Genomic DNA, 18,087 nt, shown 5'->3' with positions numbered 1-18,087 from the left:
TCAGAGACTTTCTTTGGATCCTTGTAGTTGATGGTGTCAATTTCCAAATATAATTGTCTGGAATGTTAACTCCCCCCCACACACACTTTTTTTTTCCTTCTTGAAAACATGTAAATCTTCCATCCCCGAGTAGTGCCAGGGACTCATCTGATTCCAGATCTTTCTCCCTCCCTGGCCTCAGTTCTAGTGCCAAGTTCATATCCAGTGGTAACCTTGGACCTGATGCCATCCATCTGCTTGGTGCTGAGTGAGATTTTAGCTTTGGCAGTCAGGTACTCCATCTGGTTTTCAGCACTTGCATGCGTTTCCTTGCTAAAAGTCCTGCAGTGTCACAGCTGCTTCTCAGAGGCTGTGGATGTTTATAGGTTATTGTGTCTCCCTATTCTTACTTTCTCAAGTTGGCAAACCAACCTCTTCGTATTTTTCCTTCCTCTTACAAAGAACATACTCTTTGGGAATGATTGTCTTCTCCCAAGTCAAGACATTCTTGCTCCCTATTTCATCCAGTGTGACAGCAGTTGCAGCACTTAACAGGATTTTTAGCCTCTGGTACTAATCCCACCCCAGCTACAGCACTAGAGCTTTGCTGAGCCACAACTGAACAGTGTTCCTCTGAGCCATGTCTTCTGGTGACATGCACATAGGTAATAGGGCGTTGTCTTTCATGTTAGTATATACCTTCCCTCAGATATCTGTCCTGGGGATGGAGAAGAATCTCCTATTGTCTTCTCTAACTCCCTTTTTCCTGTGAAAGTTTCAAGATAGATGTTGCCCTCTACCTTTTGCATTGATCCAGCATCCAATTATTCTTTTGATCACTAGAAACTCCATAGATGGCCTTCTTCCTCATGTGCCTCTGGAGAGAGTCAGCCTAATTACCAGATTCCCTTGAAAAGATGGACATCAATACCACTGTCCTGTCTCTGACTTTCTGTTTTTTTCTTAATAACCTCAAGTCTTTTCACTGTTTGGTTCTCCAGGTAGATTGTGGTGAGAAGCACTTTTCTCCTTGCAACAATCATTTGCTCAGGCATGCACTGGAATAATAAGGCTTTCATGTCTGCCTGAGGTTAGATCTGGATTCCCCTCTGGAACATAGGGAATTTAGACAGATATTTCCTACCTTGATGTCCTTCAGGAATAACTTCTCACTGCTCACAGAATGGCTTCTCATATGGTAGTACTGGGAGGGCAGCCTCTGAGGTGCTGTGGACTTACCCTGTAGGGTTGCTTCAAAGCCAGTGTGAAAGGAGGGAGCTGACTGCATGAGTCTCATACACTGTGTACAAGGCTTTACAGATGTGTTTAAGTGCTTTTGTTATCAGAAATTCTATATTGTTTACTTTAAGGTAATTTCTGTGTTTCTAGCTGCATGGAGTTCCAGGGATAAATACAAACACAGCTGAAGGGGCAGTGAGTAATGTGAGGGAAGCAACTTACCTTTAGAAGGGAAATAACTGAAAGAGCTTGTATTATGGCAGTCTGCTGAAACTTGTTTCTTCTGAAACTTAACAGCTGAGCGTAGCACTTCTCCCACTGTGCAGCTGACTTGGGTCTGTTGCATTCAGAGTTACGGTTCTGATCCAAGGAGTAACACTGTCTGCTGCCATGTCCCTCCCTGCTTTCTCTGTTCTCAAGGCACTTCTTCAAAACTTTCCTTCTTTCCTAGAAGCAATTTTTATTGACTCTTTGCCACTAGAATTGAGTGGGAAGAGCTTTGTTTTAGTGTCGCTCTAAACACTGTCCCTCTGTGAAGCCTTGTTTCTTAAGCAGTATCTTAAAAAAACAAAGACCCAGGTTGTATCTGGAAAAGATTACATTCCTTCAAGTCAAATACAAAGTTCATCCAACTTTTATAAAACGCATTAGATGACATGCTATCCTACAGATTTTTATTGGTTTCAGCTTGCATTTAACTCAAGCTGTTCACAGCCTTTGAGATATACCACAGTTCTAACAACCCCAACGAGCAGCATTTAAAATATGCTTCTCTTTGTGTGTTTTATGATATGAAAATAGAGCTCTCTAACTTCTCCAGTCTCCAGGAAGGCAAGCAAATAAACAGTCAGTACTTGACTGTATAAAGTTCTGCAAAAAAACAAAACCCAAAACAACGCAAACATTTTCCTGGGCGTTAAATTGAAAAGGTGGCTACGCAGCATACCAGTGCATCTGTCTTCTCCTGAGCTCATGCTGTTGTCTCAACTGGTGGGTTTTGAAAAGAAATCCCCCCTCCCCTTTATTCTCAATTCAGCAGGCTGTTGGCTTTTGCAATTTAATCATGCTAGCAAAGTCATCTTCAAAATCCATTTATGTTCCCACAGTATTCAGATTACAGGCAGTGAGCACAGCTAAGACCAAACTGTCATCAAAAGGTCTCCAACTAAACCTTGTTGCTTGATTAGCACCTCATACAGAAAGCTATTTGAATATCTTAAGCTTGATTTGAACCTGCTACTGGCAATAGGCTTAATAACCTTAGAATAGCTTGAAGATCTTCATCCCTAAGGAGTGGAACTTGACACTCATTTTCCTGCAGGCAGTTTGATATTTTCTGCATTCCCTTCACAGGCAAATCTCCAAAAGAAGCATGAGGAGCAAAACAGTTTTCTAAGTTCACATAGCAAATGCAAAATGAGAAACAGAGCTCAGACAACAACCGAACTTTAAACAGCTCTTGCTAATTTGTTTCTGTGTTTCCTCAAAACTCTTCTGTAACTTTTTAGCAAAAGTGTAGCAGGGCATAAGCAGTGAATGAAACTGTTCATTTACAAGGCTGATTCTGTACTTCAGTGTTTGTTCCTTGTACAGAAGTACAAACCATAGCGACAAAAACATGAGAGGAACTGGGACCAAGCTCTCCAATGTGTGCTTTCTGGAAATATATCTCTGCCCTGCATTTATTGTGTCCTCTCTCCTTAGGAAAAAAAAAAAAGCTGTATTTTCAGTGCTCTACAACTCTGTTAAGGGGATCAACTGAAGTTTTCCTTTACGCTTCCTTGTTGGTTCATTTTTTTGATATCTGGAGGCTATTTCCTGTTTAAAATTCAAACTGTTCTAATGTTTTAAGGGCAACCTCTACTTAAAAGATAGATTTTGTTTTAATTTGTTCTGTATTCTCTCATACAGTACTATTGCAAATCGATGATTCAGGAAAGTTTTCTGAGGAATTGAAGTTTCAGATTTTAACAGATTTTATGTACAGCAAAAACATCTGTTGAACTTTGTGATGATCATCATATATTTAAGTCCATAACTAGATGGAGAGTAGAACTGTAGATTCTCCCTTGCAGTAGGAATGATACTGAGTGTGACTGAGACTGCTGCTGCCTGGAGCAGTCAGGAGTGCAGAAATTGCACTAGACATCCACATGGAGATCCTTGAAGGCATGTTGTAGTCTGATAACAAAGGACACTGAAATACCTCTTCATTCAGTGGGAGAACTCTGACACTGTTGGACTCCTGAAAATCCCATACTTCTAAACAGTACCTCAGCCTGCTAGTGAATTGATGTGGGTTTGGCCCATAACCTTAAATTAATCCCACTTAGAAGTACTGAAATGCTATTGAAAAGTTTTGGCGCATAGGCTTGAGTTGTGGAAACTGATACAGTGATGTCAGTTGGAGTTTTGCCACTGTTCTTGACGTGGCCAAAATTTAATTTCAGCTGTGTTATAGGTCAGAGCAGAGCATGTTTGCAAAGTTGCTTCAGAATCTGCTTCCCTGCCATCCCTCATGCTATTCCAGGCTCAAATTAGTTCTAAACTTAGCGTTCGTGTGACTGAGTGAATTCTAAAGTAATAATAAAAGATATTTTGTAAAGATAAACCAAAGAGAAGTTTGATCCTGTGATAGAGGCACTGATTTGGGACTTAAGAGATCCCAGTTTAATTCCCAATTTGGTCATAAATCTTCTGTATAAATTTGGAAGGTGACTTATTCTCTCTTGGCCTTAGTTTCTTAACTGTAAAATGAGAGTAAGTTGAACTTTCTCCTTTGTCTGTTACATGGTGAGCTTTTCAGAGCATGATCATGCATACTAAGTTTATGTGAAATATGTAAGACAACAGACATCTCAGGGTTTTTGGTTTTTTAAGCCATTATCATAAGAAAGCAGTAATTGTAGCAACATGTCTGGTCATCTGGAAAATCAGGTCTTTCCCACGTCTCTTTTCTGTGTTTAAAATAAAGATTAAAACTTTTCAAATTACTTGGCCAGAATAATGTCTAATGTAGACCTATGTATTGGGTTTGAATGGCAAAGTTTTGGTAGCCAGGTGGCTACAGGGGTGGCTTCTGTGAGAAGCTGCTAGAAGCTTCCCCCATGTCCGACAGAGCCAATGCCAGCCGGCTCCAAGACGGACCCGCCACTGGCCAAGGCTGAGCCCATCAGTGATGGTGGTAGGGCCTCTGGGAGAGCGGATTTAAGAAGGGGAAAAAGTTACTGCACAGGACAGGAATTGCAGCTGGAGAGAGGAGTGAGAACATGTGAGTGAAATAGCCCCGCAGGTCAGTGCAGAAGGAGGGGGAGGAGATGCTCCAGGCGCCGGAGCAGAGATTCCCCTGCAGCCCGTGGGGAAGACCATGGTGAGGCAGGCTGTCCCCCTGCAGCCCAGGGAGGTCCGCGGGGGAGCAGATCTCCACCTGCAGCCTGGGGAGAGAGGACCCCACGGTGGAGCAGGGGAGGAGTGATGAGTCTTGCCCCTGAGGAGGAAGGAGCGGCAGAGACCACGTGTGGAGAACTGACTCCAACCCCCATTCCCCATCCCCCTGCGCTGCTCTAGGGGGGAGCATGGAGAGAGAACTGGGAGTGGAGCTGTGCCTGGGAAGAAGGGAGGGGTGCAGGGAAGGTGTTTTAAGATTTGGTTTTGTTTTTCATTATCTTACTCTGATTTGATTGGTAATAAATTTTTCCCTAAGTCAAGTCTGTTTTGCCTGTGATGGTAACTGGTGAGTGATCTCTCCCTGTCCTTATCTTGACCCATGAGCCATTTGTTATATTTTCTCTCCCCTGTCAGCTGAGAGGGGCAGAGATAGAGCAGCTTTGGTGGGCACCTGGTGTCCAGCCAGAGTCAACCTACCACAACGTATTTCCTAGCCCATAATAAAATTTACAGTACTATATAACAAAACCCACAACTTTATTGTAATAACATATTATGGGAAATCAGATTAATGCAAAAAACTGTATCAAGAATAAAATGTCAGAAGCCTCTGTTGAAAAGATATAAATTCTACCAAATAAAAGTCTTATAAGTATTTCCAGGAAGCTTGAAAAAAATGGCAATGTGAAGATGACATGTTTACTGTGTGTCAAATTAAGCTAAATGGAACTTTCTCTTCCAGGTCACATGAATCAAAGGAATGAAACGGACAAATGGATTAAGGCTGACACACAAAACGGGAAAGTGTGTCTTAAAAGCCAAAGCTGGATTCAGTCTGTCAAGCTGAAGAGTTCTTAAAGGTGAAATAGGCCAAAGAGATTAAATCAAGAAATTGTAATGGAACATTTCTGTAAAATTATGAAACTTTGTTGATATATATTCTTAATATAAGAGAGAAACAATATTAAAAATGAGGGCATTTTAACCCAAGATTTGCCCTTGACAGTGGCTGGTGCTTAACAGGTCTGGTTTACTTTTAGTGCCTTTTAGGAATGATGAGGTCTTTCATATTTCGAATTTATATAACTTGACCCACTTACCATGTCAGTTTAAAAGCTGGTAACTTTCAAACACAAGTTTGGAGCCATCATTTAAAAATAAAAAGCATTTTCAACATCTTGTATTTGAAAATATGAAAATTTACTTCCAAGATGACATGCTCTGCAAGCTATTTTGTATTTTTGAATTAAATGTCTCAGTACTGGGGGAATTCTGCTGGTTTATGCAGAGAATTTTCTTCAGCCAAATAATTTGTATCATGGATAGGGTAAAACCACTGTCAGAACTGTAGTTATTTGGTCTTCTTGTCTGGTGTTTGACCCCTAAGCAGTTTCTGCCTTGTCAATGGGTACTGTATGTGTAAAACTACTTACATGAAATGACAAAACTTGCTCTGTGTCATCCTGAACCACTTGTTTGTGGCTAGAAATAAGAACTCTAGCTATGTCTACTACTGTTCGTCTGCAAAGAAAAGCTTTTACAATAAATACTCAAAATTGCAACGGATCTGGCTGATTTCAAGAAGGAACACTCCACCAACTGGACTTCAGATAAGAGTCCACATGAACATTCCCTTAAAGCAAAGGCTGCTCAAGAATGGAAGTATTGGCCTAATAAATGAGAACTGTAATCTCTTTGTTTGCTACATTTCCAGTGACTTACTGTCAGCCTCACATGACAGCACTGCAAGCTCTTTGAGGCAGAAAGGCAGAGGAGGGAGGTGAGGGAACTATGTATGCCCTGCACAAGGGCATGCATGATTTTGTGGAGGATTTTGTGTTACCATAATACAAACACACAGTACAGTAAGTGGAGTTTTTAAAAGCCTTTCCATACAGATATATGGCACCTTATAAAAGAAGTGCTGAAATCTGTGGTTTTAAACTGAAACCTCAGCATTCCTGCCAACCAAGTGGATACAGAGTAGCAGAGAAGAGTTCAGAGTGTCCACTCAGGTTTTAAGTTGTATATACGTGTGTATGTACTTTAGATCATGATGGTATGTTATAAAATTAACTTCTTTCCCACAGGATTCCCCAAGACATATAACTGCCCCTGGCTAATGGACTCAAGGGCACCATTTTTACTATAATTCAGGGTGGTTAAAAACTCCACATTCTGTTTGCCGTTGTGTGTACTGTTTGTTTGGATGAGGTGGGCTCTGATGTGTATGTCAAATTATATGTATTTTTAATATAAACACTAATATATAAAACATTACTAATATTATTATTAAAAGCAATATAATATTCCCAGTTATTAGTACTTATTGTACTTTTAAAAGGTACAAAATTAATGTTTAATGGTTTTAGATTTCCTGTAAAATTTTTGAAACTAATGATTTTTGTGCACTGCTGCAGACAAAGTGAAAGAAGCACCTCTAAATTCACACTGCATTAAAAAATAAAAACAGTGTAGTAGATATTTCGCAAAATCGAGTCCATTTAATGGTTCCATTATTCATCCAGAATACAAAGCCTGTCAACCTCTGTGATTAAGGTGGTGCTTTTTGGGACTGACACATCAGCAATTTAAGGGAGAAGGTAGTAAGAAAACATGTTATTTCTTCCACGTTCAAAAGAAAGCAAGCTAAGGCGTTCATATTCTAAAACTAGCTGGAATTAAACATTAGGATTGTTAGTTACTTGCTTAAATAAGTTAGAATAAGCCATCAGGAATATTGTGCTACCACTAAAGCTACTCTGATTATATTTTTTCAAGCTAATAAACATTGAGACCAGCTAGAACATCAAGAATGAGCTGAAGAAAGACAAATCTTTGGGAGTTTCCCTAAAGGCATTTGAGTAATGTCTTGTTCTGCTATAACGAGATGAAACGTACTATGCTCTAGACAAGGAAAGATCAGTGGGTTATCAGTAATTAGGATATGAATGGCAAATCCCATGTTTGTTTTTTTTTTTTTTTTTTTTTTTTCCATTTGATGAGAAGACATGTTCTTGTAACTGGAGAAAATTTATCCTTTAACACTCTTTTCATCCATGCTACTTTTCTTTTGATTCTCCTGACTTTCTCAGCTGCCAGCCAGCCTGGAGTTCCGATCTGCAAATGTAAATATCAGCTCACTTACTTAGGGAGCTGAACTCAGCCTGAGAGGCTTTTATGAGAATTAGGGCTCTGGGTGCACAAGTGACTGTTCAGAAGTAGAGAACTGTGCTTAAACGTGCACGTATAGTTGTGCATTAAGGAATCAGTCGCTACTACCTTTTCACCATTCTTCATTGCTCAAGAACACTGTTCTTGATGAGTACCAGCCGTGTCAAGTGTGAAGTTCTGTGGGAAGTCAGAGTATTTATGTCCTGGAGAGGACCTTCATGGCAAACAAGAACCCCCAAACACACACAGATTTATTTATTGCTTACTCTGCACAGGACTACAAAAACTTCTCATTATTGAAAGATGATAGACAGCTTGAATCAACATCTGAAAGTTAGCAATGTTTCAGTGCGGCTGTCTTGCTTGAAGGCATACACACTCCTGCAAGAAAAATTTGCAATGCTTCCTTACTAATTCAACAAATGGCCTTTTATTAAAGTATGATTAGTTTTAAGAAAAATAATAAAGTGTTCTTTTCATGCTCTAGTGAAAAACCCTTGAACTGTAGATGTTGTGCAGTTTCTTCATTTTTCATTTTGAAGAATTTGTTTATTCAGGCTCTGATGTGTGTTTGTTGGTGAAGGTGAGTATGTTACCATCCCGGTCATATCCAAGCCAGGAAGGAGGGTCAGCATCATTATGTTCTTGTTTCTCCAATTTGGCTGTATATTTCAAGACAGCTTGTCTGCAACAAGAGTTAAAAAAAAATTACAAAAGTAAAAAAAAAAATTTTGCAGAGGCTGTTTCTACAAAGAACACTAAAAGCTGTTTAATGAGCAGAAGTTCCTTGTTTTAGCTGAAGCTATCAATATTATAAGAGGTGTTGTGGAAACTAAAAAAGAAGATAATTGGTTAGACCATAGAGTCACAGAATAAATTAGGTTGGAAGGGGCCTCTGGAGATATTTAATCCTGGTCTTGCTCTAAATGGATCCAACTAGACCAGGTGGGTCATGGCTTTGCCAGCTGAGTATCTCTAGGGATGAAGGTTGCACAGCCTCTCTGGGATCATGTTCAAGTGTTTGACTTGACTAGCCTTCTGACTAAAAAGTAGTTCCCTTGTACGTAATCAGAACTTTACATATGCCACTTGTTCTATCAGTGCACCTTTGAGAACAGTCTGGCTGTGTCTTCTCTTCTGTATCCTCTGATCAGAGATATCGACAGCAATAAGGTCTCCCCCAGCCGCAGCCTTCCCTTCTTGTGGCTGAGCAAAGCAATTCTTTCAGCCTCCCTTTACACATAATGGGCTCCAGGCCTTTAATGGCCTTGGTGGCCCTCATCTGCACTTGCTCTAGCATGTCAGTGTCTGGACTGGGGAGCCTAAAACACAGATTTTTGGGACTGAGGTGGCAATGCCATTGGAATAATAGCATTGCTTTTTGAAGACAACATAACACCAAACAAGATAAATAAAACAGATCAAAAGATGTCACAAAGTCTCCAGAGTGGTTTTTCATAGCTATATAGGAAGGTTATAGTCACTGTTTTTTTTCTTTGAACAGTCTCTGTGGAACCTCAAAGTATTTCTACCCTTTCCTGGTTCACCTTCTGCTTTCTTTTTGGCTAACCTCTCCACTTGTAGTTATCTTCTGTCACCCACCTCTTTTTAAAGTGTATTGTTTCTGAAACGGAATTGGATCTGCAAAGGGCAGTGTCACAGAGCCTTACTGTTACCTGCACTGGCCCCAAGCTCTCCCCAGGGCTGTCTTATGCAGCTTCTGTGATAGCTGAACCAGAAGAGAACTGCTTACCATGTCCAAAACCACCCATGAGCCCTCTGAGCTCCCTCGGCATTTTGTGTCCACTGCCCCTTTGCAGCGTTGGAACACAAAAACAATGAACTAGAGCAAAATGACACAGAAATAGGAGAAAATCAGGCCTGCTGAGTGAGACACCCTAAGAAGAAGTTGAAAAGTAACTCTCCCTTCTTTCCAGGCAGTATCAGTCCAGCAACTTTCACTGCCTTCCCAAGCTGAAGAAACTCAACTGGCCACTTTCAGTCTTTTGAACGTCTCTTTCTTTCCATCACTTCTGCAACTTGGCTGTCAGCCTGCTACCAGCTGCGCAGAGCACCCGCCTCCCCCAGCCTCCCCCCATCGCTGGCTCTTGCACTCCAGAACGCTCCCCTGGGCTGAGCGTACTCATGTGCTCGTTGGGAAAGAGCCAGCTCTCTACATCTCCCGTTCTCTTCAGGAGATTCAACCTGATCTGGTGTGTCACAGCTGCAGCAAGGTAGTCTTTCTCCCTGCTAGCCAATTTCCTAAGCTTTGTAACAGAACATAATATATGGCATCCAGATGATAATAGAAAAAAAAATCCAAATTAAAAAGTGGTCTGTTATCTGCCAGTAATGCTACTACAGTATTTTTTTTTCCCCAAAGTGAAAACACTGAAGATGATGGTTACAAAAGAGGCAGACACACACAGCTGTAAAGCTTGCACCACCACAGCAGGAAAGGGGAAGCAGGGAGGGGTGCAAAAGGGACAACATTAGTGAAGCAAGCAGGGCTCCTTTTCAACTGCTGCAGGATACTTTTTTTAAAAATCTAACACTGACACACTGTATGAACCACATCCACACAAGGCTGTATCTGTTTTTATATTAGGGAGGCCTGTGCCATTGAGGAATGTGTGCACAATTTATATGAGCTATAAGTTCTAAGCTATAAAATAAAAAAATCAACTCATCCAAGTCCAAATTCCTGTTTTTCATGGAAACTGCAATGTATGGTGGCTGTCTGAAGTGTGTATAAGGGGAGCCATTACTATTTTTTGGAAACTTATCCTGTCCCATGCATGGAGCTACAGTTGATTAGTTTGCCAGAAACAGCCATTCATTAGTCATCAACACATGGCAAAACAGATCATTTATTTAAGATATACTGTACTATGATAGAGCCTGCTTGTTTATTTATATAGTGTCTTAAATGAGCACACTGATGAATAAAAGCGGTTCAGCAAATAATTACAATTATCTTTGGCAAAGCAAATATCTCTTGGTGTAAGTAAGTCAGACAAAAGTACTGGCCCAAACACATAGCTTGAGCAGCACCGGAATATATAATTGACTCCCTACCCAAAGTTTCAATCCTTTTTACTAAGAGGGGATAGCTAGGAAATTCAGTTCTGCATCACACTCTGAATTCTGAGCCATTCCAAAATTCAGAAATGTTTGACTGGTTCCATCATAATAAAAAGCAGAGGTTTTGAAGGTTAGAAAAAACAATCAAGAGGAAAAGGTAATGGAAAAGAAAAACTTAAACATGGAAGAATTGTTTATAGTGCAAATGCAGGAGAAATTAAGCCGAAGAGGCAGGTGGAGGCATGCAGCTAATGGGAAAAGCAGAAAGCATCCTGCAAGCATGCTCCAGATTACAAAAAGTGATAAGACTACATAAAATCTGAAGTATTCTGAGGTCTATGTCAGCTGCAGCAGTTGTATCATTTTATGCCATCCAGTTCAAGTGCATATGATGGCTGAAACTTGGCACTCCGGGAGCCTCCATATCACTTCTGAAGAGCAATTTACAGTCAGTGAGAAGACAGTGAGATATTTTTGTTGCTTCTTCAAGAAAAAAGAGTAATTATTCTTAGTCCGTTACCAAATCATGTGTAGGCTGTCTTCATTTCCAATTACATGTGTGTTGGACTCTCAAATCATTCCTGCCTTGAGACCTGAATATTTGGATAATACCTAAGAAATCCTGCTTTTTCAAGAGAACAAAGTTTTTGCAATCTCATTTCTAACCAACAGCAACCATCAGAAAACACAACAATTTAAAAAAAACAAAAACAAACCAAAATCAGAATGTTCTCCCAATGTCAGATGTATTGTAGCTATTAAAACCCATTGTAATTTCTGTTTAAAAGGCAAAAATTTTAATAGTATTTGTTGGTGAGTCACTTCTTAACAGAGTAGTCATGAATTTAAAAGAAATGCAACTGGTTTCATGTTAGTGCAGACAAGAAAGAAGGAAGCATTTAATTTTGTGCTCAAAGAACAGCTTTTGGTGGAACCAAACTTACAGACGAGATGCAATTTGGTGAGAGCACAAGACTGGCTGGCTTCTCAAGGCAATGGCAGATTTCCTTTCTCATTTTGCACCCAGAAATGTTAATGGAGAGCCACACCTTTCTCAGCACTGCACCTGACTTTAAATGGTACTTGTGTTTTGAAATTTAAGGAGAATGTTTTACAGGGATGAGGAGTGTTCCTCTAAAGATCCCAGTGTGTTATTTCTTGTAGGATTAGTCCCAAGTGAATCACAGTCAATACAACCTTTTCCTACAGAAGCTACATTTTCAAAAGCAGTTAGCTTTCTTTTCCTCTAGCAGAAGAAACCAACTGTACCAGTATCATATACTCCCACAGGTAGATTATCCATGATTCTTTATGGCATTTAGAAACAGGATTAATTGAAAGGTCATTAGCCTCTGGATACAGAAATATGCAGCAGGGTATCAGGCCACAGACTTTTTTTTCTCCTAACATTTAATAAACCTGGACCCAGGCTAGTATGTTGGCAAATGTAATCTCAAAAGCTACCTGATACTGGAAAGAATGGACAATTTATATGCTCATAACTGTTTCCTATGAAGCTGCATTGGACTGAAACTTGAAGAACTTTGTGGCTCCATATGTTTTCTATTTTAATCTAACGAAACAGTAAAAATATAACTTTGAAAAAGATTGTGACACAATACAAGAGATATGCCTCAATATTTGCAAGGCTCAGTCTATTAAGAGATGACTGCTAGGACTGGTTACCATTTAATAATAAATAAATGGGGAATTCCTTTGGCAAAACAAAGTATACATGATTTATAGATTTTGTAGGGCAACTTTAGACTAAAAATTTATTTCTTCTATTGCTTATTTAGAACCTAAGCCACTAGCATGTTTAGTTCTCCAGATTAATCTGATTTTTACATAGATGTCCTCTTCCATCTCCTTAAACAGGGAATGAAATGTCAGTGAAATGTAGGTTTCACTCCTGCAGAACGTAAATTACACCCAAACCAGCCTTCTCCTCTACATGCTGTGAAATTCTAAGAACCTGAATAAGGTTTTAAGAGTTAGTTAGTCTGAAAACAGAGAATGAAGCCCTGTTCATTTTTCTGACAATCTGTTGCTTATTATTCACTACTAAAAACATACAGGTTGTAAATGAAATACATATTTGTATAAAAATATATTGTGACATATTAGTGACAGTATTGTCATTGCATTTGATGTCATTGAAAAGCTACTGCAAGACTAACTGTAGAATCACTGCCATATTTTACTGTGCTTTTGATGTAGTTATTGGCAGAAGATAAATTTTTTCTCATCTTTGCAATATTGGCCTTTAATTACAATAAAAAAAGAGTTTTCTAAAGTGTGACACATACAGGATGTGGAATATATCTGAATGTAGCTGTGAACTCCCTTTTATTTTCTGAATATCACTCCATCTAATGACAATTTTAGAGTTTTATCGAAAAGCCACTCTGACCTTGATGTGGTCAGTCTGTTCTGCAACTGCCTAGGTCTAGGGAGGCTCTTCAGACCTCTTGGAAGGAACAAGCAAAAAAATCTTCCTTGCTGGATTATTCTACATGATCGATCCACCTGATGATAGTTTTTTGTCCCAGACTCAAATGGCACGGGATAGGAGTTTCCTATCATTGAACATATGGTACAAAGGGTTAGAGACTAAGGCTGGCAAAGAAAAGAATCAGCCACCGTCACATACCTGCAAATCAGGCTCAAGAAAGTAAAATTGGCAAAGTTTGCCTAGTTCTAAAAATCACCAAAAGGGCAAAGATAACACTGGGTGGAGATGTGTGTCTCATGGTCGCTTTTTTGTTTTGCAAAGATATATAACTCTCTAGGGCTTTCTTCACAGTAAAAATAACTGGTTGGGAAATTTCTTGGCTGAGTCATAAAAGTTTAATCAAGACATTTGGAGAACCCATAGCATATGGGACTTGGAGGCAGAGGCATAATCCTGGGTCATCCTGCAAAGGCTACAGTAATGCAGACGGTTTTCTGAGAAGTCATATCAGCGCTTTGATCATGGCTCACTCAACATGAATTGGAACTTGCAGAAATTTCTGTTCCTACTACACCTCACTTCTACAGGAAGATGTATAAGCAACCAGAGCCTGAAAGGGACAGCACACTGTTTACTGCTCTAAGCAGAGATATGAAGTCACAGAAAAAGCAAATCAACAACAGTAATCTGGGGGTAAAAGAAAATCCCTTGAGGCTTAATATGAGAAAAACTGTAAATCAGAAAATTATGAGGAGATAAAATGTATTTGAAATACCTTTTTTCAGAATGAATAGTGTAGTTCATTTACAATATTTTTTTCAATTACTACTCTTGCATACCAATCCTTCAAAACATTTTCTGTATCTAACACATAGTTAATTAGAAGTAGAGGTTTTAAGAAGGAAGTTCTGAGTCGACATTAAGAAAAATAAGTCAGAGAGAAGTAAAGAAAATAAAAGTAATGACAGCAGAATTGTTTGTGGTGAGACAGAGGGAAATAAACCAAGGAGAGTTTGGAAAGCATGAAGCACACTGGAAATATCTTTTAAGTTATTAAGCATCTGCATTGGTCTTGTGGTCTCTAAAGTGTCTATGAAACCTTGGAATGGTTTAGCAGGGAGTGCACTATCTACAGTGGTCCTTTTAGAGTGGGGTTAGAGCTCTCCTAGTGTGGATACTCTCTATATAAGATGGTATTATATATTTCTTACTCTCATAAAGTTTAAGTTATATACTCAGATATATCAACCATGCTTAAACTTTAGTTCTTTTCTAGTTTCAGTCCCTTTGGTATGTCTGGCCACTGTGCAGTTCTAGGTGCACAGCGCCTGGTCTGTGATGCTCTTAACCCCCATGGACAGACATTGAAGCCACATCCTGAAGACTCACAGCTGAAAACTTGGCTCTAAACTCAGTCCTCCCAATTTTCAAGAAGGCTAAGAAGGAAGACCCTGCTAATTACAGGCTTGTCAGCCTCACTTCAGTGCCTGGTAAAATTATGGAGAAGGTTATTCTGGGACTTATTGAAAAACATTTGAGAGACAACGCAGTCATTGGTCATAGGCAGCATGGATTCATGAGGGGAAAGTCCTGCTTAACCAACTTAATTTCCTTTTATGACAAGATGACCCATCTAATTGACCAAGGGAAGCCAGTAGATGTGGTGTTTCTGGATTTTAGCAAAGCTTTTGATACTGTCTTTCACATTATCTTTCTGGATAAACTCTCCAGCACACAGCTAGACAAGTCCATAACATCTTGGGTGAGCAACTGGCTGACAGGTTGGGCTCAAAGAGTTATAGTAAATGGGATTAAATCAGGCTGGTCATCAGTCACCAGTGGGGCTCCCCAGGGCTCAATTTTAGCGTCAGTGCTTTTAAATGTTTTTATAAATGATCTGGATGCACAAATTGAATGTATATTAAATAAGTTTGCCAATGATACTAAACTTAGAGAGAGACCTGGATAGACTAGAAAGCTGGGCAATCACCAACTGTATGAAATTTAACAAGAGCAAGTGCTGGATTCTCCACCTGGGACGTGGTAATCCTGGTTATACATACAAACTGGGGTACGAGAGTCTGGAGAGCAGTCCCACGGAAAGAGATCCGGGGGTTTGGGTTGATGGCAAGTTGAATATGAGTCAACAGTGTGCCCTGGCAGCCAAAAGGGCCAACCATGTCCTGGGGTGCATCAAGCACGGCACAGCTGGACGGCCGAGGGAGGTGATCGTCCCACTCTGCTGCACTGGTGCGGCCCCACCTCGAGCACTGTGTGAGGTTTCGGGCGTCTCAGTATAAGAAGGACAACAAACTGTTAGAGTGTGTCCAGAGGAGGGTGACCAAGATGGTGAAAGGCCTCGAAGGCAAGACTCATGAGGAGCGGCTGAGGTCGCTTGGCTTGCTCAGCCTGGAGAAGAGAAGGCTGAGGGGTGAGCTCATCGCAGTCTGCAGCTTCCTCACGGCGGGGCAGCGGAGGGGGAGGTGCTGATCTCCTCTCTGGTGACCAGCGACAGGACACGAGGAAACGGCATGAAGCTGCGTCAGGGGAAGTTCAGATTGGACATTGGGAAAAGGTTCTTCACTGAGAAGGTGAACAGGCTCCCCAGGGAAATGGTCACGGCACTGAGCCTGTCAGAGTTCAAGGAGCGTCTGCATGATGCTCTTAGTCATATGGTTCAGTTTCAGGTTGTTCTGCGAGGAGCAGAGAGTTGGATTCGATGACCCTTATGGGTCCCTTCCAACTTGAGATATTCTGCGATTCTATGATTCTAAACCTGATCAGAACTGACTGGCTTTGAAATATTGTGGGGAATCAGGAGGCTTGGCCCATTTATACCAGTGGGGAAGTTGGATTACTTTGTGGTAGATTACCTGTTTTTTCCAACTGTAGATACATAACAAGTATGTTTCACTTGTACTTCATGAAACTATGCTTATAATACCTTGACTCATTCGCTGTAACCATGCTGCATTTTGAGTACAGGCCCACGTCTACTTCTGCTGTATACTGACATTCAGTCATTGAGAAATAGGCTCCCACAAACCCTTGGAGTGAGCTCAAGTACACGCTGCAATGGCTGAGAGCATTAGGCCCAGCCTGGTTTTCTCCCTCATGTTCCCATGTGCCCTTGAGGTGATATCCTGTGTCTGCAGAAACTTCCCTTAGAGGACGTTGTTTGCCATAAAGATAAATGGGGTGCCTATTTCCCTTCACTTCTGGCTGACACTAGAATATGTAGATACCCACACCAGGCCACAGGAATCCTAAGGCAGCAATGTGGACACCCCCTAGATAAAGGAGTAAGATGGCTCAAGCCAGATACCTAGCATGGCACCATGATGTCAATGAAAAAAAAAACCAAACCTCATGGTTTTGGGTTTCCAACCACCTCTGAATTAAGATTAGGAAATATCCTCCTACTTACTTGGTAATATTTCTACAATACAGCATCTTGAGAATCTGGAGTTGTTTACAACCTTTCCAAAGATATTTCAGTGCTTTGTCAGTAAGATGAATGCAACCCGAGACATCCAAGAAGTGGAGATAATGGCAGGCTGCAGCCAAGTATTGGATACAGGTATCAGTCATCTGTAAATGAAGCAACAAGACACGCAGAAGTTAGAAGATTATCGAATAGTTGAAAGAAAAAACCACACAGCACAATTTTAGTGTCTGATTTGTGGGAAAACTATGTTTTAAAATACTTTGTGGAAGTGAAGTTTCTCGCACAGCAGAATTCTGAATCTCTGCAAGAGGCTCTAGAAGAACTGTCACTTAAATACCAGGAGTATATTAGGCATTAATTAACTGTGATTCCAATACAGTCTAAAGTGTTATGGGATTGTTTTCACCTAATCAGAATGGTTTAATTTTCCCAACCTCATAATTTTGCATGTAGCACATATAAGCCTTTAGCCTTACCTGCTATTGTATTGTTCTCACTAAACTATTAGGCTGCACTTACAGTTTAGTTTTATCAGTTTTGTATCTCAGTTCTCTGTTACAAATGAGTGTCTCACACCAAGAACTTTTTAATGTATAGTTGTCTTTCTTCAGCTCTGAAGCACAGCTGCTTAGTTTCACCTCGCAATTCCATTTTTCTAAACTGATATTCATTGCCATTGATGCTGGAAGGCACATTTGAGTCTTCAAGGCACATAAGCAGTCATGCAAGCTACTTAATTGCTCCACTGACCTCAATGGGAACAGTCAAGAATACGTTATGCACATACTTTAATTACGTTGTTCAGTCAGGGCCGAAAATCAAGAGGGGACATACTAAAGACCTTGTAAAGATACTTGATTAAAATCAGTGAAGTGGGATGGTGGAAAGAGAGACAAGGGTTTCACTTGCATTAAACAGCCAATCTCATGAGAATCTAAAAGGGACAAGGAGGCAAAATGAAGCTAGGACCTTGGGCTGTGGAACAGAAAATAAGCATACTATCTCATGATACAGTCCTCCTGGAATATAGAGGTAATTCTGTGCTTTGCTTATTCCAGATTTAGCTATATGCTCAATATAAAGATCTGCAATAGATTAATAGATTAAAAGATTAATAAATAGATTAATATTTCTATTGAAAAAAAGAAGTTGCTGACTCTGAAGTCAGTAATCAGTATCAGATGCATTTAAGAGAAATCTACATTCATCATACACTCAATCCTATTTCCTTTAGAGGACTGAATTACAGAATTCATTGTCCATCGAACTGTGTCTTCAGAACTTAGCTATTTAAATAGCTGATTCATTTAACCAGAGATTT

The 18,087-nt window shown here is 40.2% G+C and overlaps 2 protein-coding genes across 2 annotated transcripts in view; one reads left to right on the top strand and one right to left on the bottom strand.

Annotated features, from left to right (window-relative positions):
- Positions 1-6,843, top strand: part of FAM185A (family with sequence similarity 185, member A) — a 48,840-nt gene extending 41,997 nt beyond the window's left edge. Inside the window, exon 9 of the mRNA XM_010581101.1 lies at positions 5,348-6,843. Within this exon, the coding sequence (XP_010579403.1) occupies positions 5,348-5,463 (116 nt within the window). The 3' untranslated portion in view covers positions 5,464-6,843. The remainder of the gene's footprint in view (positions 1-5,347) is intronic.
- A 116-nt stretch (positions 6,844-6,959) lies between these two features.
- The window catches only part of FBXL13 (F-box and leucine-rich repeat protein 13), a 92,990-nt gene continuing 81,862 nt past the window's right edge, over positions 6,960-18,087 (bottom strand). Inside the window, exons 21-22 of the mRNA XM_010581100.1 lie at positions 16,746-16,909; positions 6,960-8,464 (exon numbers count right to left, since the gene is read on the bottom strand). Of these exons, the coding sequence (XP_010579402.1) occupies positions 8,329-8,464; positions 16,746-16,909 (300 nt within the window). The 3' untranslated portion in view covers positions 6,960-8,328. The remainder of the gene's footprint in view (positions 8,465-16,745; positions 16,910-18,087) is intronic.

This window comes from Haliaeetus leucocephalus, unplaced genomic scaffold (genome assembly GCF_000737465.1).
Source record: "Haliaeetus leucocephalus isolate CR32 unplaced genomic scaffold, Haliaeetus_leucocephalus-4.0 Scaffold751, whole genome shotgun sequence".
Classification (NCBI taxonomy): domain Eukaryota; kingdom Metazoa; phylum Chordata; class Aves; order Accipitriformes; family Accipitridae; genus Haliaeetus; species Haliaeetus leucocephalus.
Note: the sequence above shows the minus strand (reverse complement) of the source record. Positions and strands in the feature narration are given on the sequence as shown.